Source organism: Haemaphysalis longicornis, unplaced genomic scaffold, assembly GCF_048455015.1.
Source record: "Haemaphysalis longicornis isolate Haplotype H1 unplaced genomic scaffold, Haemaphysalis longicornis Haplotype H1 scaffold_9, whole genome shotgun sequence".
NCBI classification, from domain to species: Eukaryota; Metazoa; Arthropoda; class Arachnida; order Ixodida; family Ixodidae; genus Haemaphysalis; species Haemaphysalis longicornis.
Genome location: NW_027526460.1, coordinates 136,723,218 through 136,749,278, shown reverse-complemented (window position 1 = coordinate 136,749,278; position 26,061 = coordinate 136,723,218). Strand labels below are relative to the sequence as shown.

General features: G+C 47.2%; 1 protein-coding gene across 1 annotated transcript in view; it reads left to right on the top strand.

Moving 5' to 3' along the window:
- The first annotated feature begins 1,001 nt into the window (after positions 1-1,001).
- The window catches only part of LOC144153458 (uncharacterized), a 38,218-nt gene continuing 13,158 nt past the window's right edge, over positions 1,002-26,061 (top strand). The window contains exons 1-7 of the mRNA XM_077685102.1: positions 1,002-1,037; positions 4,628-4,717; positions 10,685-10,899; positions 14,647-14,729; positions 16,104-16,323; positions 17,580-17,789; positions 20,286-20,463. Of these exons, the coding sequence (XP_077541228.1) occupies positions 1,002-1,037; positions 4,628-4,717; positions 10,685-10,899; positions 14,647-14,729; positions 16,104-16,323; positions 17,580-17,789; positions 20,286-20,463 (1,032 nt within the window). The remainder of the gene's footprint in view (positions 1,038-4,627; positions 4,718-10,684; positions 10,900-14,646; positions 14,730-16,103; positions 16,324-17,579; positions 17,790-20,285; positions 20,464-26,061) is intronic.

Below are 26,061 nucleotides of genomic sequence, written 5' to 3'. Positions count from 1 at the left end.
GCGATAACTACCAACAATGTAAGGCGGGCTGTCAGCTACCTGTATTTTAATACCGACGTTGAGGTCTCGAAAGCGCCCGAAAAGCTTTGTTACTTGTGTTGGTATACGCGACATTTTGTTAAAAGAAAAGCTAGGTCGGTAATTTATAAACTGTACCTATCATCTCCAACAGGAGCCCAGCAAACGCTTCACTCCTGGCCAATCTTCCTTAGTGTACCCGGGCCAAATTCGTCGAGGCCATTGTCACTATCATCGTCTTCAACTTGAATGGGGTCGGAGAAGAAGAATGTACAGCAGTAGATTAACAGCTCAGCTTGTTGTGTTCGTGCTCATTTCACCTTCGAGAGCGTCCACTTTCAAGTAAGCCTCAATCATACTGATCGTGTAGCTTTTATTGCCGTTGAATGCGGAAGTATTTTCTCTGACAGAGAATTCGTCCAGAAAAAGATCGTTCCACGTATAAGCGCTACTTCCCATGGCGCAGAACATAGTGCTCACGTAAATATCACACCAACGTTTCGTGAAATTGGGAAAATTATCTACACAGCAGATATAAAACAATACTCCCAAAACATGATTCTCATGAGCTTCGCTTATTTGTTCATTTGTAGAGTTCAGTTATGCCCGGCCCGACTGTGTTTTCTGGAATGATATGAAGCGTTACGTAAATTTTCTTCCTGTCAGTAACACTTAATATACGAAGTCGACAGCTTGGCAATCATTCGCTTGTGTAAAATACAGATAATACTGGGGGCCGACTTCCCACAGAGCACTGATATTCGAAGCTACTTTGTATAGCCGCGTATGGGTGTGATTACAAATTAAATGGGATACATATGTTAACACCTGCTCGGTAAACCGTGCCTATTTTGTGTATGCTTTTTCAAGCATGGTGTACTGATATTTACTTAATTTGAAGCTACGAAGTGTTCCTATTGAAACTCTAGCTCTACTGACACATTTGCCCTGCAGCACTTCACATCTTCAACTGTTGCTTCCCGATGGCTATTCAAGCGAGCAACCTCCTGTTGACAAAGGTAAGTAAGTAACCTGGGTTCTCTAATTCAGCAACACTATTTTGGTGCTTGTTGAACGAAACTTTCATAAAGTATTCTGCTCGGGTTATAATAGTCTCATATCCACACCAGGCACGGAAACAATTAGCTCCCGCACCCTCGCACGGGCAGCTTGACTTGGGAGTGTAGGCAACGCTACAAAGGCAACCATGTTTAGTGAAGGTGGTCAAGACATCCCATGGCCCTGAACACTCCCGCACTCTCTTAATGTCGCTGCGACATCGATGTCCCATCAGAGCTGCAGAAAGCAGATCTGCTTTCAAATGAAATGAAATCGAATAAATCAAGGCCTGTTTGCGTGCGGTGTGTGTGGGGACTTAAGTGTCGGTGCCCTAGCAATTCTAACTTCGTGAGGGACGCAAATAAGATGCACATCTAAAACAGGGGGAAGGATTGCCTGTTACTTGCCACAGCACGGTAGGCCTCCAGAACCATGTAAAGAATAAAACAAATGCTTTCATTGATGTAAAAAAATGTCAAAAAATAATGTACCTATTAAGCCGCCACATACACACCCAAATGATATAATTAGGAAAACACTGCGGTCGAAAACTAAACTGTAAGCGAAGTTCAGCGGAGCTTACCATTATTCTACAACATAAAACTAAAAAGCAGTTCAACTTTGACCAGAGAAATGGCTCTGAGGGTTTTATATTCGTGAGCGAACTCCAAGGCTGACCGCCCGTCACAGAAGTGATTTTTCATAAAACAGGCATCGATGGAGCAGTCCAACCATGTACTCTACAGGTCATAGCGGCACATTCAAGCGTAAGACGTTCCAATCCGAACATTCGGACTGTACACAGAATATCCTCGATAGTGCACTCACAGACGACTTTGCAATGGTAACATAATCGTAGTTAACGGAAAGCGAGAAAAGATGCGGTGGTGTTGGTGACCTGAGTGTTTACAAATATGATTCAGATCCCAGAACATGTTCTTCGTCATCGCACGTGTCTAATAAACGTGTTGTTTATGTTCTACATGGCAGACTAAGCAATGGGTAGGGTCACGAACGTTGCCAAGAAAGTCTATTTGGAGCCATCCTGGGGAGCGTGGACATGCATCTAAAGTATGGCGGGTACTTTACATTTGCATAGCTGAAAGAATGCACGTAATGCGATGGTGTTTTTAGAGCTCTAGAGGCTACTTACTTGAACGCGGAAGTTTGAAACTTCCTTCCCGGCAGCGAAGAAGCGCGCATTTAGTCTTAAACGGGCCATGAAGACAAAACGCAAGTTTGGTTCATTCGAAAGATTGCCTCGTTAGGATCATGCTGAGACCACTTTTAGCGCAAAATTCGCTCAAAGAAGCTACATAATTAGGAAAAATGGGAATGCCCATGATGCGACCTACTGGCCCATTTCCGCAACAGAACGTACGATGTCATACCAGCCAGTTCTGCGATTGGCGGAGGCCGGCAAAAGCGAACGCAAATTAGGTAGGGCTTGTATTCTTGTACCAAAAGCTATTTCCTCTTACTTAGAACCATTTTACCAGCGAAAAACGGACAGGGACTTAGAAAGAAGTAGATGGGACACTGGCCAGAGTTCAACTGAACCTCTTTTACTTGAGACATCTAGTATCTAAAACGCTAACAGACAGGGCTAAAAATATGATAACGCTTAAAAATGATACAAAATACTAAAAACAATCTACAGTCATAGATGCGTACCACCCACATGGCCAAGCTACGTCCCGCGCGTGCGACCTTGCAAAATGCTTAGCTGTTTTGCCGTAAAAGCGATGGAAGGCACGCTGACACAATTATCTGCCTCCCTGCGAATATGGAAGTCAACACCAAGTAGCCCAACTTTCAGCCTTAACTGTAGCACTTTCTCTTACATGTAATGCATATATTCATTTTAAAGAAGTATGAAGGCTGGGGTAAACAAAGTACCAGAACGAGCTGTTGTTGGTACTCCGCAAACTAGGCTTGTCATAGCTGCCCAGCAGTATGGCGCTTTCGGGTTGTCTGCCACAACACCGGCCGATTGGCGTAAGCGACACCATGTTACGCGACCCTGTTTGTTGAATATACCCCATGTTTCACAAAACGAGTACTTTCGACCGTAACAAAAGCAGGCCAGGTACAAGTACGGTCCAAAACCAAACAATGACGGGCAAAGGCTAGTTACGGTATGGTGGCGCCATCTGGGAGGATTGACGGTAAACAAGGCTTTGTAGTCCTCTGATAGCCTAGTGGCTCATTCTGATTCGCTAGAAAACGTGTTTTTGTGACATTATCGCAAACGACCTCAAGAAACACAGGATTCGACAGGAGAGTCAAAATTTTAGGACAATTGATGAATTATTAGTGACGGAAGCATCGTGTTTGCTGCCGCACAAGTGCTGAAGGCACTATAAAACACCGAATCCTACAATTAAAACAAGGTTGTACTTTGTCTGCATGGCCCCTTTAAGTAACTAGATGAGAATAACTTCACGAACGAGGCACATACTTGTCTACCTAGCTGGCTAGCTTGTAAACACCCTGTGCAGAATGGCACTGAGAAAATTATCACCATTTGATGCGAGCGTAATCGCGTGCTCAATGAACGGGCTGTTGGGCGAGTTGGTGCGTGATAAAAAAAAACTAAAAAACTCAGGCGGTTCCATTCAACCTGAAAGCTGTCGGAAGTGCAGAGCAGTCGTTCGCCGCCGAGGCTGTGGCGCCCATCTCTGCTCTTTGCTACCATCCCTCACACTCTAACGCTATCTGATGAATTGAACGCAGGTTTGTTTAATGCAATTTAATTTTCCCGCCTTCGTTGTGCTCGCCCATCTTTCTCCTGGGTCAGCTCGCAACCTTTTCGTTATGTTTTTTTTTCTCGTTCTGCCTCTAACCGCTCGAGGGGGAATACTGTTCTTTTCGTGCTTGATCTCATCTCGCACGTGCTGGAGCCTTTCTGCTCTGTTGCGAACGCGTCGGTTTTTCTTCAGCGGCCACTTTTTTTCGCTTACTATCGTAGAAACGAAACCAATAAGCATTCCTAACCAAATTACTGCGAGGAATGCTGGTCAGGTGCATATATTTTCCTCAAATATACCTACAGTTTTCTTTGGGCTTAATAATGGGGGCATGCATGACAACTGCCAGCAGTTGCGGGAGTTTCGAACGGTACTGCATGTATAAACCTTTTGTTGAAGTATCCTCTTAACTCTCAGCCGGAAGGCTGAATTCAGGGACATGTGGGTATCTTTTCGACGCCTCGGTTTGAGTACGTGACGTCATGTGACTCTTGGGGCGTGACGCTGCGTGACTGGTGTCTAGGTACACAGTGGACGATCTACGGCGACAAGGCGGGCCTCTAAAGGGCTCTGCACTTAATTAAGAGGACTACAAAACAAGTGACGACCGAGACGCATTAGATGGAAACGAGGAACGAGGGCGCCCGTCCTGCGTGTCTCCAGTGTCAGTTCTTTTCTTGAGGTCTTCCTATATGATTGTTTGCATGGGTTCCGAGTGGCGGTCCAATGACAAACTAGTGCTGCGCCCTCCTCATCGCCCTCGGCGCTCCACCTGCACGACGCGCTCTGCGCTGCTTCAGAAAATCGGCTCTTCCGCAGCAGGGGAACTGGTGAGAGTTCACGTGAACCTGGTGATCCTCGACATCGGTGACATCGACGAATACAACCTGGTGAGCATGGCGACGGCGCAACCGCTTGATTACCACCGCTTGCCTACCCTCGGCTTCATGCGCACAGTGCTTGGAACGTTTAGTGGCTATTGGGGCAACCAGCGGGGTTATAAAATTATTATCGATTAACATTTGTGTTGACACTTCTATATTAACATGTAGGTGTACAGTGGTCTTTAGATTTCAATTAAAAAAAAACTTATCTCTAGCGACTTTGGAAATAAAAAGATCAACGTAAAATGCTTTTAACATAAAATGTTTTCGCACGAAAGCGCTCGCACACAGGCGTGCTTGTGTGCGTGTGTTACTTTACTTCAGTGAGACCGGCAGTTGCTGCCGCAGTTTCTGTAGTCTCCCGTAAGATGTCCTTAAGATATTGATGTGGCGATGACCGGAAAATTGCGGCGTCCCGACAGTGGCTGAACAGTGCTTGAGAGTGTTTTTTCTCGAAACGAAAAATTGCGAAGAAGTCTGCATTAGGTTAGCTGCCGCTTCGGCCGAACAAGGTGTGGTTCACGCAAACAAGAAGCGCCGTGCGCCGAGAAAATTATGCGAGGAGCGATGAACGGAGGCTAAATAAGTTAGATACACTAAATACTGAATAAGTCTGTGCTGTGACTGAAACATGATTTGCTTCGTAGCCCTCCCGGCTTTTATTCGAGACCACTGATGTTCTGGTTAGCAACAGGTGCTTCTATTATGCTATAAACTGCTTGTCAGCGTTCTCCCGCATGCATTATTTATTGTTTCGAACAGTGAAATTGCGTCAGTACATTTTTAACGGGATCCCAAAAATAAAACGCACTATCCGAAGATCATATTTTACAAAAAAGGCTTATAAACGATGGAAATATCTATGTTCTATCAACGACCCACTTTTATTGAACAACGTTGAAGTACCTGAGTATTTTGCGCTTTTCTATTTATTCTTTTCAACGTCCAGGAGTACGTTCTCAAAGTTAAAAAAAAATCGCGCCAATCCACCCCGTGAATGTGGTTGGAAAGCAAAGCTGTAAAGGCCACCCATAACGATTACCCATGCGACATCACCTAAATTCTCTCACATCGCTCAACAAACAGTAAAACCAGAGAAAAGTGAAATGCACTTAAACACACCATTTATTCATTCAAAGATATATTCTTGGGAAGGTTAAATCAATGCTTGATGCATGAACGGTGTTTGGTTGAGTTGTATTGGTGTAGCACATGAGCGGAAATTTTTGTATAAAATTAAAGTAAGCTCCAACCCGGTGTTAGACGAGAAGAAATACTTCTGTTCAGATTTCTGAACGGCCCTGCAGCCCTGAGGAGTGATTCCTTCTTCGGTGGGGCCGATATGCAGTCCGCGAGGCCTGTGTTCTGTCCACCCGCTGAAGCTGGGTAGGTAGAGAGGGCCTGGACAGTAGCATCTCCCATTGCTCTTGTTGGGTAGTTGACGGAAAGAGAGCAGGGTGCTCAGGGCTAACGTCGCACACCCCGATCACGGGGCGGAGTGTTCCTACTTCGGAGCAAAGTGCTCAGGGCTAACGTCGCACACCCCGATCACGGGGCGGAGTGTTCCTACTTCGGAGCAAAATTTACATTCATCGTCGTTGCGATTCGGATGCATTAGGTGAAGACGCGTAGGCTGTGGGAAGGAGCCCGGATTGTATGAGCCGTAGGGTAGTTTGTTGTTCTCTGGAAAGGTCAGGGTAAGGCGAAGATACGGTTTGTTTCAGAAGGCGATAATGCTGGGTTATCTATCTGAACCTGACAAGCGGGTGACTGCCCTAGTGCAGCTCCATAGCACGGGAGGTAAAAGCGCAGGCTTCTTGGGTGGGCGTATTGGTTGCCCTCCATTGAAACGTGAGGGGGTGTCCAGATGAGCAGAATGGAACCGTTCGGGGAGCGGGTTTTTAGCACGCGCAGTGCAGGTCAGGACACCCAACCCGACTGGTAATTCCAGTAGGCTTGCTGGGAATCGGTGACTGTACCTCCGAACCCCTGGTTGAGTGAGAGCCAAGTGATGGCTGCCTCTTCTCTGCCGTCATTTCTTGGCTCCTAAGCGAGGTACACGCAAGGAGGTTGGTTCTGGAGGTAGCCACGATGATGGCGTATTGCTGCCCTTGATGTATGGAGGCGTCTGTGTAGATAACTGCATGATCACCACCGAGGGTGGTTTTTAGCGCTTGAGCCCGTACTTTTCAGTGCCTCTCGTCATGTGAGGGGTTTATAGTTCTAAGCAAAGGAAGCATCTCTGGTTTTAGTCGCGAAGAGTCTCGGAGTACGTAAAGCGGAGTGACATTCTGGGCTTCCCAGCCAATCTAGTAAAGCATGCGGTGAACCACCGCAGTTCTGAGTCGGACATTCTGGTTAGAATGATGGCCTTCTATCAGCTCTTCCACCGTGCTGTGGAGCCCCGTGCTAAGCAGCCTCTGTGTGGACGCACTCATGAGAAGATCAATGGCCTGCTCGACCGCCTTTCTAATCATTATATAATGCATCTCTATGTCTTCCTTGTCGAGAAGAAAAGTAAGTGACTCTCGAGAGGACGAAAGCTTCAAATAATCGAAAGGTACCGAATTCCTTCAGGCTCGCTTCTTGGTGGCAACTCGCCTGATCATGTGTATGATTTCATAATTGCTGTTTTTGGTGCGCTGCAAGGAGACATATCACTCTTGGTGTTAGCCTGGAGATGTAGGCACAGGATCTTGATCCTGGGGCTTGGAGTGATGGCCTGGCCATCAAGAAGTATTTGAATGTATTCCTTAACTTGGCGTGAGGGCGGACGACAAGGAGCTGTGATTTTTTACGTGAACACTGGAGGCCACAGGCTTTAGCACATTGGCGTACTAGAAGTGAGGTGCCATGCATTGGTGCGACCTTCCTTTAATTTTTGTAACTCTTACCACATGAGCAAGGTTCGCACATGGCCGCTAGACGGGCGTGAGTGTTCGCGTGACGCTTTCACGTAGCATTCAGCGAGAACGCAGGGGGTAAACCCGTAGAGGTGCTTGGTGAGTACACTACCTGTCTTACCCGTCTTCGCCTGGGCTCGTAGCTAAATCGGTAATACAATGGGCTCTCGCTTTGTTAGTCTATTAGTTCCAGGTTCGATTCCCGGCGGTGCCAGTAAATTATTTTATTTGTTCGCTGGAGTTTTCTGGTGACACCAATGGTCGCGAAAGAACCCTTGGGGGGTAGAGGTAAAAAGCTTTGCTTTAAAAGGAACTTGCGATTACTACACTGCCTAATGCGATATTTGGGTGCAGCAGCAGTGCGCTGAGGCAGCACTCACTCGTGGTTCGTCTCGACGGCAGCTATGGTGAGCCTCAGCGACGGCGGCGCGACGTGCGTCTCAGGAAGGGACCGCGAAGTGCGCATTAAGCGAACGCACGTCATAGTCACGCGCACGCCTCCCTCACGTTTTCGCACAATCGTCGTGCCGTGGAGCGCCTCCTGCGGGCACACCATACTAGGGCAGTGCACGGGCCGCAATTTCTAGGCCCGGCCCAACCCAGCCCGATAGAGTCCAGGCCTAGCCCGGGCCCGAGATATTTATAAAAATTGAGCCCAATCCCGGCGCGAGCCCCACGAATTTTTTTAAAATCTGAGCCCGAGCCCGACACACTTCTAAAATATGAGACCGAGCCCGCCAGAGTGCTGTTAAATAACATCCCTATTCCGACAGGATATTAACATGAACTTGAAGAAGTTTGCTGTTAACCTAAAAAGCGTAAGCGCAAAGCGAATACCACTACTTTAGATTTAAATTGCCTTTAAACTTGTACCGAACTTTGTACAACCTATCCCCACTTAGAAGCTATATTTTCGGTAGTCCTGTAACTTCATTTGCCACTTCATTTGCCAGTCTTCGAAATCAAGGCACACCAGAGGATACCTTAAATGATTCCGAGTAAGTGGGTTTTTTTTATTATTGCAACTCTTCAACAGATATTGCACCTTTTGTTCTTCCATTCCTTGCTGAAATTTGGTCAGACAATGGGTCCGGTTTCACCATTTCATTTTTGTCTTTCCCTCTAGTCACGGTGGCAGCATGATTTTATCTGCGCTTCCGTTCTTTCTTGCCTTTAGTAGTGCACCCCAAAAAATTCTTGCGCGAAAAAATCATGGGCTCTGCTTAGAAAATTGGTTCTTCAAACTCTGCATACACGGCGAAATCTAGGTCACGGTTGTTCTGTTTGTTTTAGTTTGAAAAGGAGAGAGAAAATACAATCATGTTGTAGTCTGTGGCTGGAGTGCCCTCGTTTTCTGGCCCGCTCTCTCCCAATAAGCTTCTGGGACCCGGAGGTTTACTTTATTGATATGAAGGCTTTCTAAGTGCAATCGTCTTTTTGTCATATCTTTGAACGGCGCGGTAGTGAATTAGCAGTTCCTTTTCTTGTTTCCACTTTACCTGAAATATCAACAAGAAAACTTTCTCTTGCCAACAATTTATAATTTGCGGCACAGGATAGCTGGGCCTCAGGAACTGCCGGGGCCGGATCGGACCGGCATGGCCCGACAAAATTTTGGTTCAAGCCTGAGCCCGGCCCGGGCCGGAGAAAGTGCGTGCTACCCGGCCGGAGCTTGGCCCGCGGGCCGAGCCGGGGTTGGGCTTTCGGGCCGGCCCCGGCCCGTGCACTGCACTACACATACTGCCCCCTCCCCTACCCCACCGCATACTTTCGGAGAGCGCTGGCTCGCGCCGCCACGGCGAAGTGCCCTCCCCTCCAAATTTCGCGACGCTCACCTTCTTTGCTTTCTTTTATCGTTCACAACGTCTCCGCTTGCCCGCGGGCGGCTCGCCCGCGCCGTTCGCTTACCTAGAATACATCTTACACCGTGATCCAGGCCATCGTACCGTCGGTTACGCCAGCAACCGGTTCTGCACAGATACGGCCGTCAAAGGGCTGCACCCTAAAAAAAGCTGCTGCTTGCTAACTCAGCTCTGCTTTCGCCACGAGGCTACGAAGTACGTTTGAATGTTCAAGTGCCTCGCTGGACACCGGTCGCCATGACTATCTCCATCTTGAAATGTGGCGTCACCGTCATCGTGCTCGCCCTCATCATCCGCAACTGCCGCCACAGTTGCAACTGCCGCAACTGTCGTGACGAAACGTGCACGTATAACTGGTCGCATTCCGTGGTTTGGTCTCAGCGGCTGTGCAACGTGCAGGTCACACCTTGTTTGAATGCAGTGTCAGCTAGTAACCGAATAATAAACGCAGGCGTTCTAGTAATGTTGGTCTAGAGCAACGTTCATGGTCTTATCCACTTTTATCGCAAATGGGATTGTCACAAACGGACGAAGATGCAGTATTTTAAGGGAAGTCTGCTAGGGACTGAAAAGAAAAAAACTTATTTAGCGGAAAACGCATTATGCAGAATAGTGTGAACGCGATGTTTCCGTACATCATTGCTGGCTTCTTATTTGTATGCCTATTTTTAAGTAGTACTAGCAAGAAGCTCATTAGTCGAAAGGGGGAACAAGCACCCTGGATGGGGTAAGAACGAAATGGAGGATGCACGAGGCAAATAAAACACCTAAAAAATCCACAAGTTTATCGCTTCTCGACGACACTACGACCATTAAACTCCGTCGACATAGTATTTGAAAGCACCGTTGAACTATGCACTAATACCAACTAGCTTTTGACAACATACCTACTTGGTGATAGGCACGTAAGAGGTTGAAGAAAAGGACTTCGCTCAGAGTACCAACTGCGAATACCTTCGGGATCGGCAATGCAGACTGGCGTCGCTCCGAAGTTGTTACTTCAATACCGAAGCAGCCCGCTGTATCGTAATTTTTCAAGCAGTATTGTTTCCACGTTATGGCGTTGCTTCACCGTCTTTAATGGTATCGCAATAATCCAGATTTTCTAACACTGCCAGGGTAACACCCTTATCGGAAGTTCTCCGAACAGACCCCCCCCACCCGCCCGTGTCCCGTTTCACCACTTCTTATAAGTGTCCCCTGCACAGGACTTTCACCTGCAAGTCTACGTTACCCTGCACTGGCGGGATGCGGGCATTGTCGTGGACGAGGGATTCGGGCCGGACGGGCTCACTCTGCCGTCGTACATCGAGCGCCGCCTCTGGCGCCCCACGATCGTGTTCGACAACGCGGAGTTTGCAGACGGCCGCCCACCCGGCGCCACCACCATATACGACGACAAGCAGCTGGCCACCACTGTCAGGTTCGATCCGCTTTGGTCGCGCGGGCAAGTCGGCAGCATCTCAGCCCCTGTAGTGGAATGAAACATTAGTGGCCTAGCTGTGAAAAGGGCAACTTCTCTCGAGCCGCAGCTCACCCTGCGCCATGTATAGATCCCATGGGAGATCCTGTCAATTTCGTGATTGTTCCAGGCTATAGCTATACAGGGCTCTGGAAAGTTGTTTTCAGGAGTTAATATTCCACGTGAAATGTCGTCTCATCTTGGGACAACCTCTGCACTATCTTGGACTGGTAAATCGAAGAATCCCGAACTGCTAACTTCACCTTATCATTCCAACAGCACATAAATCTAAACCGGAGGAACGAATGGAGCTCTAAAATCACGTTCATTGGAGGAACTTTTTGTCGGCCGCCATCAATCGCATAAACTATTTTCTTTGACGTCATCAGGACAACGTAAAAATTCAGTTTTCATTTTTCGATCTTTTTTACTTCCAGCCTTCTGACGAAATTAATGACTTACAAGTGGGAGCACCGAATAACCACTGAATACTTTTTGATGCACCAGGCAATCACTTGAGGTCACCACGTTCTTTTCTACAAGGAAAAAATAAGGGTCTACTCACACAACAGCTCCGCCAGTCCTTTCTGTCAACCATGGTTCGAAAATTTGCAGTGATATGTATTAAACCTATTTCAATTCCGTGCCTTCACATTGAGCAACAGCGCAGGGGGAGGATAGAGGGGGTGGGGGGGTTAATGTCTGGGTTAAATATGGTCCTTTACGCCGGCTTATAGAATTTACTCCAGAAGAGAACCGAGGACCATCTTGCACTCTGTAGGTCCTTGGCCGCAAACTAACTCTGTAGGGCACAAACTCATGAAGCGTTTGTTGCCTGTCTTAATGTGGCATTAGAGCGCGGGACTGGATTCGCTGGTCCTGAGCGGCAGGGCAGTTCCATAACAACTAGCTCACTTCAGCTACTTGTTGGATGTCAGGTGATTCACACACCATGCAGATACCATCGTCGAGAGGTAGGTGAAAGAGGGACACGATGTGAGCCGTTACAGCTGTGATCGTCCGAGTACGTGGGAATGTGACCGTAGCCCAAAGATTATAACCATATAGGATAGGGTGATCCTCTACGGGTAGTCGAAGTCGAAGTGTTATACGTCACTCAGCTATTCGAAGCGCTGTACGTTTGCACCTACATCGTTCAGATCGTGCTTTTATTATAGCTTCCTCGCAGTCATATTGAATGTCGTTACCTTCATCTTCGAACTTGTGGGACAGAAGCTCGTAAGATGGTCGTGTCCACGCTTGGAGAGCGAGGAAGAAGTTCGCTGGTTAGTGACGGAGACTTCTGGCAGTCATCAAGTTTGGAAAGAATATCCCGTGCTGCTTTGTGTTCCTGCTCGTTGCCCGGAATCCCTTTATGCCATGGACCTAACGAATTGTAATTGTGCGGATGGTCTGTAAAAGGTTTCTCGCAATGCACAAATACTTGCAACAGTCGGGTTGCGCGTGTTATTCTTGCTGCATTCGGAGAGCCTTGGCTTCATTATTATACCCTGCGAACCACTTTTTTATCCTGCAAGCACCGGCGTCGTCATCGGCACGATGGAGATCTTTAAGTTGGGTCATTGCTGCTCCTTGGCAGCGTTTTGGTTGTGCTGTACTTGTGTTTTTAGGCGTGGACGAGTGGTCAACCATGGATACTTGTTTCCATGGTTCAGGCGGCTGGTAAAGCCGAGGCTTCATGTCCGGCGAGTCACCGGGTTGACTAACAATGACCCTGCTGGCTTGAGTGCTTTAGAGGCATAGTAGCTGTGAGGCTTCTAAGCTTTGGGCTCTTTCTTCTATTGCGTTCATTTTTGAGTGAGTGTCGAGATTGCTAGTCCAGGCAGACGAGAGACAACTCGAGTGATCTTCGAAAATTTAGTGCGGACGTGCGTTACGATACCATTACCAGTCATGGCCTTGATACTTGGGGAACACTAGCTCCTAATTATCTACCTTAGTTATTTAAAGTTTGGGTTAAAATGGGCATGGACCACAATTTTTATCTGGCAGGCACTTGTAATCAATTGCATATGTGGTCGCTTAAACCTTTGGAGCTCCTGATGGGTCGGGAGGGACTAACGCGAGTATAGAGGGGTGCGAAAGAGACTGTCACCCTCAACCGCCACCTAAATGTTGAGGGTGTAATAATCGCTTTGGTGTGCTATCAAGTGGAACTGGGAGCGGAGTTATGATCGCACTGTATTTTACTCGGATAATGACATGTGAGTTGCAGCTCACATGAGCAAGGAGCGTTTTGAAGAAAATGTGCACCGTTTGCAAATGCATGAACGCCCTTACGAACTGTCATCCTATTCTATGCGCTGAGGAATCTCTTGGAAAGGGGAAACAAACCTCTGAAGCGCCGTGCATAATCGGAGCCACTGCCGGGAACAATGCGGTTGACGGGGGCTCTACCCGGTTAGTGGGTAGAGTCCTTAGTAACGCACCTCCGTATGTCTTCCCTGAAGTCATCGGCAACGTCTCCAAAGAAAAAGTACACGCGTGGCCATGATGCTGACTTGTGGTTCCTCTGGGATAATTCAGTAGCTAGAATTTATTTAAAAATAACTACGAAAACACATGTGCAGCTTTCGTGAAATCCACGGCTAAAACTGTCTCATAATTTTGTACATACGAAAACGTTTTGTTGCCAAATAATCACTCCAGAGGTAGAGTGACTTTTTGGGCGATTTGATAGCGAGTACGTATAAGTGATTGCGAGATATAAGCGAGCACGTATAAGTACGTATACGTATAAGTGAAATAAATCTACTAGACGATGAGGTTGTGATTGTGACGCCTACACTTTCAGATATTGCAAAATGAGTGCAAAAAATTACGCGGACTTGCACGGGCGCAATGGGGTAGCGATTGCAAAATTATCAGGGTCCAATTTCCTTACGTGTCTTCTAAATATTGTACCCCTTTCTCTTCTGCGTCATTGTCATCTCCTCTCAGTCGTTATTATTAGGCGCACATTGTAGTTTGCATCGCCAAGCAAACAGAGCCTATTTCGTGGACGTACAATCATACCGTTTTATTTTTCAGTGCAATAGGGTTACGAGGCTCTTTGGGCGATTACTTTCAATCAGAAAGGCGCTAGTGGCCAGCAAGGTACAATAAACAACAAAAAAACGGATGTTATGTTACATGCTGTTATTAGACGTGTGTTCGGAAATAACGGTCTAATTGGCAATATGCTGCTACTTAGAAACGAGTGATGTTTGCTTGTGATACCAGAACGTCGTAGGTGTGTCGGCATTGAGCACAGTCGGCAAACCCTACTCATTATGAGCTGATGCGCTAGACATGAATTTCTGGTGTTGCCACAACTGGCATTACACGCTAGTTTACACGGTTCTTGCAGTATGAATATCAATCTATACGTCATGATGTCTCTGCGTATTTGGCAAGGCGGCTGCGGTGTAATAATGCTGTCACTTATTACGTTCTCTAGGTTTTTCAAGGGCACACGTTTAATAAACTTGTTTAGTAGGCTGACCCGTAGGCTTTGTACACTTTCCTACAAAACTGAGATGAACCGCGCCAACGTGATTTGTTGTTGTTGTTTTCTTTTGCCTTGTTTATGATGATCGCATACTTTAACGTGGGTGTCACATTGCATGCTTGAATGCGGACAAGTTTGGAAGTTTGCACAAGGTCCGGCAGGGCAGAAATACAAAAATGGGTCTATTTTTTCTTCAGGTACAACCTGAGAGTGCGATGCGACGTGGATTTCACCTACTATCCTCTGGACAGTCAGCACTGTGCGCTTCTTGTAAGAAGCGGTAAGTGTTCGCTCAATGGCGGAAGCATACGTTTACCCGCCGGCTTTCTGAAGCACTTTCTCCTGTACCCGATAAAAAAGGCGTATGTTTTTTAGAGAAAGTAGTTTGAACATAAAATATTATGGTCATAACAAAGGAACCTCGTAAAAAAAATCCAGCATCACAAGCAGAACTGCCGCCGCACATAAATGGGGTGCTGGTCAGCTGTTGTGGTTCGCCCAAATGAGTATTTGAAACAATAGAAGTTGCGGTGTAGATACCTCGTTACGTAGGTATAATATTTCGAACAAAGTGAATAGAGGTTTTGTAAAACATCGCAAAGGATGCCTCCCATTGGAAATTTGGTTATATAGTACAATAGAATGTGATAGCTGCCTATTAGTGCATTAACGTACCAACTGAGTGTGCTATTATTTCCCACTTGCGTTTTTCTTCCCTGGGAGTTTTTCTACTACTTTTTCTTGCTTTTGTCTGTAACGCGCAAGGTTTCCGCTTCACTGCATCTCTGCATGCAGGAAACATGTGCCCTTCCTTCTCTGGCAACCAACAGGCGGCAGCCGGTAGGCATTCCAAGAGTAAAAGAAAAATGCTTGTGCTCTTAGGTCGGCTTATAAGTGGTTTGAAGGCAAAAGCTTAACAATTATCAAATACTTCTCCACTCCTAAACCAGGTTTGCGTCTCTCTTTCTTCGTTTCTGTACATTCGGCGTTTTATGCTATCTACTCCGACAGGTTAGGCTCGCTACAGCTCACACGGCGCCTTCCCCACAGTTAGGTCTCCATTCCCCATGTACCGGTTCTTCGCAGGTGCCGTCGCGTTCACCTCTTACGGGACAGAAACACACAATGCTAATCCTTGTATATGGTTCCGTGTTAGCGCTGTAGTTAGCGCACTTAACTACTTCGCCGGCGAGTCACGTTAAAAATCGCAAATGAACCAAAACGTCTTCTCATTCACTTTATCTCAATAGCGGCGGCCATTTTGGTACCACTCATGTTGACGCCACCGAGAGAGACAACTGCAGTCACTTCTCTCGTTTGATGGGAAGAAACTAAGGGAACGTCTTATGGGTGGCAATTGCGGTGTGAGCAAATAGGCAATGTGTGGATACTGCTGCTGAAGTCTTTTCCAGGCTTTGTAGTCACGTATGTGAACGCAGTGGATTCGGGCTCCATTCGAAATGCATACTTTTCCCCCTCGGTCTTGCATTTCTGTAAAATGAGCCGTGCTTAAGCACAAAAGACAGACGAATTTCTTTCCCTTCCTCCTTTGGCGTTCTTGACTGCTGACATTCCTTTCTGTGTGTATAAATACGTCGCTTCTGATGAAATTATGAGGCCCTTTCAATAAAACGTATTCGCACGCGGTTCCCAGGCGCTGAGGACGTAAGCTACGTGTGGCTGCAGTGGGCTGCTGGCGGAGCTACTATACAGCTTCGAGGACCCAACAACAACAATTTCATGGTAGAAGCGGGGGCGTCTGGGTCATTTAATTACAGCCTTCGCATAGGTAAGCACACAGTAGTGCTTAGCACACTCAGCAGAGCACGTAATTCTCTTTTCAGTTTTCTGCGTGCTAAAAAGCACACTTTTACGTGAGTTCGTTGTTGAAGAGTATGCAAGGTATCTGAAAATTTGATAACTGAGGAACTCAAGCAAGTTCTAGCAGCAGAGCTGTTTGAGCTCTTGGTTTAGCTGTCAATGAGCAGAAACAAATACCAAGGAAATGCCGAGCGCACGTGAGCGTTCATCTCTATTGAGAGCACCCGACTTTGTCCAGGCTTGAGCATTGCCTTGCGCCACATGAGGATTTCAAAAAAAGAAAAGAAACAAATACTGAGTGCACGTCCCAGCCAGCGTTTGGCGCCCAGCTTCATCGTCATCATCGTTGTCGTTTCTTGTATCGTCTACTAGACGCAGAGGAGGCCAGAAATCTTATTAAAATTCAGACAAATACCTACCCACATAAGTCTAGATTAGCGCGCATGTTTCCGGATAAGTATAACGAAGAATGCCAGAAATGCCATCAGAAGGCAGACCTCTTCCACACTATATGGAACTGCCCGACCATATGGCAACAGAACAACTACAAGACATCAATAGAGTCCTGGGATGCGGCACTGTCCAGCTCGGACCTCTCCAGTCAGCGAGAACTGCTGGAAAGAGCCAATCTAGGGGCTTTCGCCACTGGAGTCCTGGAAATAGGATTCCACCCTTGACTCCACCCCCTCCTCTTCTACCTTTGTGAATAAAGTTTACCACCACCACCACCACCTTGTAAGATGCAACGTACCCCCGTGGAGGGTTCGCCAGAAGTCGGGCGTAAGGTGGGCTAATGCGCACCCCACACAAAGTTGTAAATGAGTAAGTCATCCTCTGTGGAGCGCTCGACGAAGACTTCGTACAAAAAAAGGCTTATATACTTTACGTTTGATTGCATCTGCTGCTGACGAGCGCCGTATATTTACACAGGGCGAATGGTTCGCAGTGACTTATATGGCACTCGCCGAGTTTAACTTAAGGTGACGAACCCAGCTCTGCTGTGATATCAGGCTAGCATGTTGTGCAAGCTAGCTTTGATTTTTTATTCTCCATATTTTAAAAGCAAAGACTCATGTCGATGTTTATTCAGTCCAGCCGCAAAAATGCCTGAAATAGGAAAAAAATAGTTCGCATAATCTCCACCCAGAAAGAGCGCCATAACAAGAATTACAGTTTTTTCAATGCATCTAACTGAAGATGGCTGCAATAGCGTAAATTTACTCATTAGTGGGAATGTGTACAGGTTTTAGTAGCAAGCTCAGTACCCCTGTTGCTACCGCTTGTTGACATGACATGCGCCCTGCTACAGTTGTGAACACGTGACGCTGCGCGGTGAAGGGCGTACACGGCACGATATACGACTGTATGAACGCCCAGGCAGCTTCCCGGTCCTCTACATGCCGTTCGTGTTCCGGCGACGCATCACCTCGCGCGTCATCAAGACGTATCTCCCCAGCAGCCTGGTAGTCATGCTCTCCTGGGCCTCGTTCTGGATCGACCTGTCCTCCATCTCCGCCAGGCACGTCCCGCTTACAATCTTCCAGGAAAATGCGATACAGTGGGCCTCTAGAATCACTTCCGGGTCGTACGGGGACCTCTCGGGACGCGATCCGGTGCTCAATCTTCATTTGCACTATTGGACTGGCAGAAAGCTGACAGGGCTATGGGACAAGGAATACAGGACATGCGCTGACTAAACGTCCTGACGGCTGACTTATGGTCTCGCGTATACAACACAACACAGAGGCGGACCGCGCGCGGCACATGAAAGCAGTTACCAAAAAGGTCAGCAGTCCAGGTTTGTAAGGTAGATAGTAGAACACTGAAAAGAGCTCGTAGAGCAACGCATGGATTGGAATAACGTTGAAAATCGGGCGAGTTGGTATATGTTCATCTTGTCTGGGCAAAATGGACAGAGCAAAGGAAACAGGAGCATAAGACTTGCCCGGCACTTGTCAGCGCTTATCCTGTGTTCCTTTATTTTTTTTTTCTTTTTACCTTAGTTCTCTATTGTTGCGCTGGAAAAATGTTCACCGTCGCAGGGTAGCATGCTCTTTAGTACCCCCGATACGACGACAGTCCTCATACTATCAGTGGACTATGTCCGGGACGTTGAATAACAAACATATACCACTTCCAGTAGGGAATGAAAACAACAGATTTAATACGATGAAGCGCTTTGTTCAAAGGCACTAAATCTTGCTTTGGAGTCAGTTTTACAACTTCCCGCTGCGTGTATCCATTCTCTAGCTGTCAATCGAGAGTGCAGAGTCCAATTAACAAGTTCCGGCGGCCGGTGGGCTCCCGTTCTCTTCAGGTCAGGCGGCTCCGATCTGGAGGCCGCATGCGGTGTCGTCTTCTCCGCAGCATAGGGGCCGTAAACCCGATTTTGTGTTGCAATTCTCTCGCTATAGTCTTTTGAGGACTGGTAAATAGGGGTAGCACCTTGGTGTGCTTCTTTCTTAAAGGGTCTCACCTAATCACATTCTTATGGGACTTCCGATTCGTCACCCACGAGCTCAAAAAGCATTGGGTGCGATACGAAAGGTTTTGCGAATTCATAGAATTGTTCTTAACGGCCCGAACTGCTTATTTTAAAAATATGCCACTTCTTTACTGCGATAAAAATAAATAAACAAGCAGGGCATTTCGACTTATGCAGTTTTCACTAGACGGCACTAGCCCTCTAGCAAGCAGGAGTTTTATTTTTTTTTATTTCACTAAAGAAGTGACATATCTCTCAAATCGGCGAACGAGGCTGTTGTGAAGATTGATATGTATTTGTAAAGCATTTCGTATTGGTGCACGACGGTTTCAAGTACGTCGGTCATGAAATAGTAAGCCTCATAGGAATGTTACACGTAGAGCTACCGTGACCTCTAGTTTCTCGTTGTGGCGGTACCTAAGACAATCGCAGCAACAGGTTCACATGAAAATCGGCGCCAACGTTTTCTTTTTTACGGTGCGTGTTCCACGACTTTTTATTTTAACACAGGTATTAGTTTCTCACATCCAGCTCTGCATGTGGGAAAATTGCTAATATACAAATTGCCACCTGGATCTATTCTCCAATATGGCTGTAGAGACTGAAAGACTTATAGAGTGTCCGCCATTAATAGACTCCAATCAGTTCATGAAAATGGAGTCTTGTTATCACTGGAACTTGTCACCTTCCTTTAAATAGGCTAAACCTTCGGCATTCATGGCACGACTACAAACGCCTTACGCTGATGCACATGCTAAAAATGCCCCGCGCTATTGATTAACAAACAGATATTTGAATCCCGATAATGTTAAACCTGTTATAATCGCCACAAAGTTTACAATGCACCATTGAGCCGGTTTTGAAACGTTTATTTCAACCATAAGTTCAAACCTTAATAAGCAGTCATGAACCAAGGGGCCGAGGCTTCCACATTACCTAATTTAAACACAGCGCCTTCGCCAGGATGGTTGAAACATAAAATTCAATACCTCGGGAAACCACGTACTCGCCGTTAGTGGACTTACTTCATAGTTCGATTAATTGTTGCGGTATTTATGAATGACTCAGGCCTCAGTGCCACTTTCAAAACATCCGGAACCTCTTCTGTGGTAGCAGTATTCCCTAGGGCTGCGTGTTATGGTTAACTAAAAAAGTCACCATCTCAAAAAAGTCAAGAGGCCATTTGACTTTTTCTAGATGTACTCAAAAAGGTCAAAGTTATTGACGTCAGGTGGTGTACGTTCCGACAGAGGAACAATGCCATCCGCCCGAAATACAGCCAGTTCTGGGAAATCTGTAAAACTATTCTTTGCGGCGGTTGCTCTGCTTAGGGCTCAAAAGAGGCGAAAGGAACTTCATTTTCGTGGTCTTCAATAATCATTTGACTGCAGTAGTGGAGCCGTTGGCAAAGTTTGCACTCAGTGCATTTCCGACCGTTCTATAAGGAAAGACGGGGTGTACGAAGAACCAAGCAGGCGACGACCTACGACAGTTAGGGCTTAATTTGGCCTATTTGACCTCTCTACGCAGGATATCCCTGGTGATCAACTGCGTGCTGACAGTTACCATACAGATTGGGCGTGACCAGTCGACATTTTGGCTACTAAACGCACTAGACGTGTGGCTGTTCACCTGCGAGCTCTTCTTGGTGGCCGCGGTGATCGAGCTGGCTGTCGCCTTCACGGTGGGAAAGTGGACAGCTGTGAAGGTATGCGCGCTCACTCCATGCCTGGCTCAAAAGAGTTCAAACTTGGGCTGTTTGGTACACGGTCCAAGTGTCGAAAACAGCGCGACGGACAGGACACACAGGGCGCTGCAGTAACGGCCACCTGCGTGAGAGAGAGAGGGAGGTGAAACGTTTATTTGAAATGAAAGGTCTTGATTGAACTAGGGTAGGTTCTCTCCTTCCAGGGCCCCTGTTTTCCCTGCCCCAGTCTTGGGCCTAAAGATCAGATACTTGTGAACCCCAGGGTCAGAGCTGGCCAGAGCTGCCTCCCATAGCTCATATAACTCGGTGTTGGTGTTTACTGAGGGCCATATAGTACGAAAACCCCAGGATGCATGGAATAGGGTGGATGTTTCACCGCACTTATGACATGCGTTTGAGAATTTCTCTGGGAACAGCTTCGATAGCCTGAGGATGTTGGGATAGGTGTTCGTTTGTATTTGTCTGAGAGACTGATGCTCTGCAGCGGTTAAGCTTTTATCTGGCGGAGGAAAGAGAGCTCGGGCTTTTCTTTGAATGTTGAGTCGCTCAGCGAAGGTATTAGGGAGAGGGGTGAGTAAGCTAGGACTACTGGCTGAGCGGTTAGTAAGTTCTCGCGCAGCTTGGTATGCTCTCTCATTACCCTCAAGCTCCTCATGCCCCGGTGTCCAAATGATATTTTGGAACTTAGTGATATTTAGAGGCGAACACTCCAACGTGCTCAGAAGTTCCGTTGGCAGCCACCTTGCAGCCAAACATCGGTGAGTAGGTGCTCGCATATGTTCGAATAAAGTCAGAGAAAAGGGCACAATCGGGACCAAAGAGAGCGCGAATTCTCGAGGGTTTTGTATCACGCACTGTGGGTATGAGTGCGTAGTGTTCGCAGTGTCTCGCTGCAAAAAAATAGATTGCGTATCGCTTGAATTCAAACGTGTTTTCTATATTTCCCCGGTAGCTTGCTTCAAAACTTTCTAGCTGTAGCCCACTTATACCTTCTTCTCTCTCCCTTGTTACTGAGGGTTTGCCTCGCTCGTGGAATCATATGGTTGTTAGTCAGCGCAAGTGTTTGTCCATTCCTTCTTTTGTCCCGTCCGTGGCGCAGCCTTCTTCCCTTCGATCATGTTTGGCTCAATTGAGCACTGCACCAGATCGCCCTTAAACCTGGCCATCACGATGCTATGTTGTGCCGTGGCTCAGTGGACTAACGCCTCGTGCTCGCGCGAACCGACTAGCTTTCATTTCAAAAATATTTCATGTGAAGGAATCGTTGGGGGCTGTACAGTTGCAACCAATTTCTGATATCACGTTTGGGGCAGTTCTCATAATCAAGCAATGCTTAATAGCTTTTAGCCTCCGTTTGGGAAAGCGCGGGCGAGACAAACCTCTTTCCTCTTCAAGCATGGCGTTTATGTATACCAGATAGTGGGCGAGCCGTCAAGGCACGTTAGGAGAGACGGAAATGACTGGTTCTTAGCCTTCCCCTGTCGGGGGCCCCTCGGGTTTGGCTTCCCGAAGGGCCGGCTCCATTTTCGAGAAGCCGCATATCTGTCCCCCCTACTTCGCGACCACTATGGAAGACACACTAATCTCTCGAGAACTGGATTTAAGAAACTAAAAAACAGTCCGGTTTCTTTGCGAAATGCAAAAAAGTAAACCCAGTTCCACTGAATGTGGAATCTGCTGAAACATCGCAGCTGAACAAAGATTGCGTTTAGATTCGGCTTCTTTCTTGTGCGTATTGTCAAAGTCGTATCTGCTAATGATTGTGAGATAATTTTTTTGCAGATAATTTTTTTTAAACAAGAGTTTCAGCCGTTTTCTGAAACCATGCTTCCTCCGTAGATGACCATGTATTGGCAGCGGACTAATTCTGTAGCGTTTACAACTTTACTACGAACAAACTAATTGTGACTAGTAATGAAATTCGGCTTAATGTTACAGTCGTCTTTGCAGCTGAGTTTCATGCAGTTTGTTTCGGGATGATTTCGATGAAACAAGAGTTAGAACCGTTTTCTGTAGTGATACTCTCTCCACAGATGGCCATGCTTCATTGCGCAACAGGAAATGCGGGAAAGCGAGCTTTCAAAGCCCAAGCTAACACCGATATTTTTAAAGGAGCCATGAAGAGAAAATACAACTTTGTTTAATTTGAAAGAACTAGGATTCAGTATATCACTCAGCTTCATTACAGCCCCCAAAGATGTTTTTTAAGGAAAAAAAGCAAGAAGTATTTAAAAACTCTCAAATTTTGCGCCACAGTGACGTGTTATGAGCAAGAAGGACGTCATACGGGCCAACAATAAAACATAATTTTCAGCGCGTTAACTGCACGTTAGCATTCAAGTGATGCGGTCAGATGGAACTAGAGGCCCCATTAAAGACGTCCAGTCATGTGTCGTCGCGACAGGTCAGTTAGGCGGCCGCCAATATCACAAACAAGGTTCCGTGACGTCATAGAAAAGTTGCGGGAAATTGGCTAGGGGGTCGCGACTGCTTCCAACGTTTTCTTTAATATCTCCGTTATTTTTTCGAAGATCGCGGTGATATTGGTATCATTGTTATTGGGACTAAGCAGTCTTTCTAATAAACCCAACTTGTACTTTGTCTTCATGGCTCCTTTAAAGTCGGCTTCACCTCGGAAAATGCAGGCATTACTGGGAAGGCATGTTTTCAATAGATATATAAACCGCCTTATATTAAAATATAAAGGGTATCGAACCTCTTAGTATTTGTTTCTGTATTTTTCTATAGTGGGAACCGGTTTTTGTCATCTGGCTACCAGTTGCCAGCGGACGGCGGACGACCGGGACGGAGGATATGGCGGGCCCCTAAACAGCTACGCTGGTAAAAAACAAACATACTGAGTGGCGCAAATACACCACACAAGAAAGAAGACACGGACAGGCGCTACACTTCCAACAGTCCGTGCCTGTCCGTGTCTTCTTTCTTTTGGGTTATTTATTTCCGCCACTCAGAATGTTTGTAGACCTCAACCAACACGCCCAGCAACACGTTCTCTTGCTGGTAAAAACCTTTCCGCCCGGCGAGAGGTGACATTGTTCAGCAAGGAACACATTTGTGTCAGACCGCAGCGTGTATTCTATCCGACAGTGCCTTGCGAATACCGGAAGCACCACGTGTAACACTGTACATTATGAAGTGCAGACAAGATCCTGCCCCGCACGGCCGTCGCATCGTCTTGGGGAATTTCTGGGCCCATGGCAAGGGTCAGAAGATGGCCTGCCGATGGAGTAGGGCCGCTCGCGATCGTGTACGGCAACATTTCGTTTGCCAACGGCCGAGGTATTTGGCAACCTCGTCACGCTAGCAGCCACTGCCCGCGGGCTAGGGTCGCTCACAAAGCCATGTACCGCGATATGAACGTACTCGACGCTCACCCACAGGGTTCTGGCCGTTTATCGGTGCATATATGGGGCGGGAGGAGGACTTGCGGTGCGTGCAGATATCTTACACTTGAGCACCGTCGAGGCGGGGCGCCATCTGTCAGCCCTGCAGGGTACCTTCGCCTGGAGTGACGGGCATCACCGGTGGACAATGCGATCCCCTAACCAGCTCAGTTCTTAAAATAGCAAAAGCGGACCAGCCACGTAACGCCATGCCTTTGCACAAGAATGCACAATTGCTGGACTTTAGACACTTATTTCATATAATAGTGTTCATCTGCATCATTGTCCGAAGGAAACAAGGGGAAACAATACAGTAATAAAATAACACAATGCACATGACTACTGATGGCAAAATCTGGCTATAAATACCTCGAAGGGAAGCCAAGGGGGCGCAAGAGGGCGTAATAATTAGTACACAATTCAATGAATTTCTGTACATCTTTGGTTGGCTAGCTTTCCCAGGCTATGGCACCCGTTACTTCGGCAGGATGGAATATCTGGAGAGCCTATGACGTCAGCGTTCCTGTTCCGCTGGAAGCGCCACTAAAATGCGTAGAACAAATCGTTCTAGTTACGTCGTAAGGGCCGACAGCGTCGTGGATCCATGGACTCGGCCGAAAGGCCCGCTTGTGTCGCTCGTGTTTTGAAAGTGTGAACGGACGTTAAGGGGGATGTCAAGCTTAAATGCAAGCTGGGTTCATTAAAAACACTGCTCTTTCTCCATAAAAAGGTGACTCGTTTTCGGCGCGTACTTCAAAGAAATACGGGACATATCGAGGAAACCAGATGAAGCAGTGCCGACTCCCTTGTCACTTCCTGGCGATTTCTCTATCAGGCCACCGAAACTTGTTTGGCGGACTGGTGGCCTCCGACCTAAGCTACTGCAAAGAAATATGCCTGGGATATGCCTAAGAAGTAGGGCCTTCTGCTCCGTTTTACCGCACCTATCCAATGATAACGTGCATTTAACGCGCTGACGACAGCGTTTTCAGTGCTTGTCCATCATACCGGGACATCACTGAACATTACTGTCTCCTTTGCAGACAACTTCCCCCTACCCACCTCTCCCTCACAGGTGAAGCTGCGCACACGTGGCAGACGCACTCCTTTCCTCACCGCACTCTATTAGCGCACGCGTACCCCCCCCCCCCCCCCCGCCTTCTTTTTTTTCCTCGGCCAACTGTCCCTTTTGTGGTGCGCCGGACACGCTGTATCAGTCACTTTGTGAATGTCAGCGCGACCCCTTCCCCCCTCTACCCATAGAGTTTCATATAGGGGGTTTTAGAATAGGGGACCCCAACGCTCTGAGGCTTTCAAGCGTCTTGGGACGTGGTACTGCGCATGCGGAGAACCCGAGCCGTCCTTGGGGTTTTGGGTTTACGTCTTCTATGCCTGAACCTGAAGGCACTGTTTTGCCGCTTCTTTTGTGCTTTCAGTGCGCGCGGAGTTTGAGTCATGAGCTCAATACTTCCCTTTCAACCAGACCACTCGAACACAAACGTTTATTGCTTCGAAAACGCCCGACCAGCCTGCGCGAGCCCTTGCGAGGAGGCAGCCGTGCCTGTTTTGTTGTGCCACCAAACCGGAAATAGACCCCTCCACGTTTCGGAGAAAAGCAGAAAATTCCCCCCGCCTGCTGAAGACAACGCCGCGAGCCGCCCTCCTCTTCGGGAGAGAGCGCGCAGCTTTCGTCGCGTTGTACGATTATACACGATTGCTGATGACGCGTAATTTCGGTGATAGCGACGGGATTTTTATAATTCTTGCGGGAGGACATTGCTGGTACAATAAACTTTACCCCAAAATACATTCCTAGTAGTCGATGGCACGTGTTGAAGGGTTCCTTTAAAAACAATTTAAAAGTTTCGGAGCTTATATTTTTAATATTGAGAAACGTTTTGTGCTTTTAAAAAAAGAAACCGCGATTACCTTTGGAGCAGTTATTCTAGCCTGAATTACGGACATTCATCAACCTGCTTTTTTATCAGCCGCCGTTACTGATGGTGTACGCCGTAGGAGCCCGCGTTGGCACTAAAAGTGGGTCTGTTTAAAGCAGTTCGCAACTGTCGTGAGCTTGGAAAATGCGTTGTTCTCCCGAATAAGCAACGCCGCAACTCCTAGCAACTCCTAATTCGCAGGCAACGTTGCCACATGCAGTGCAGACATTTGAAGTTTCGTGCTCGCTGTGCTGGCA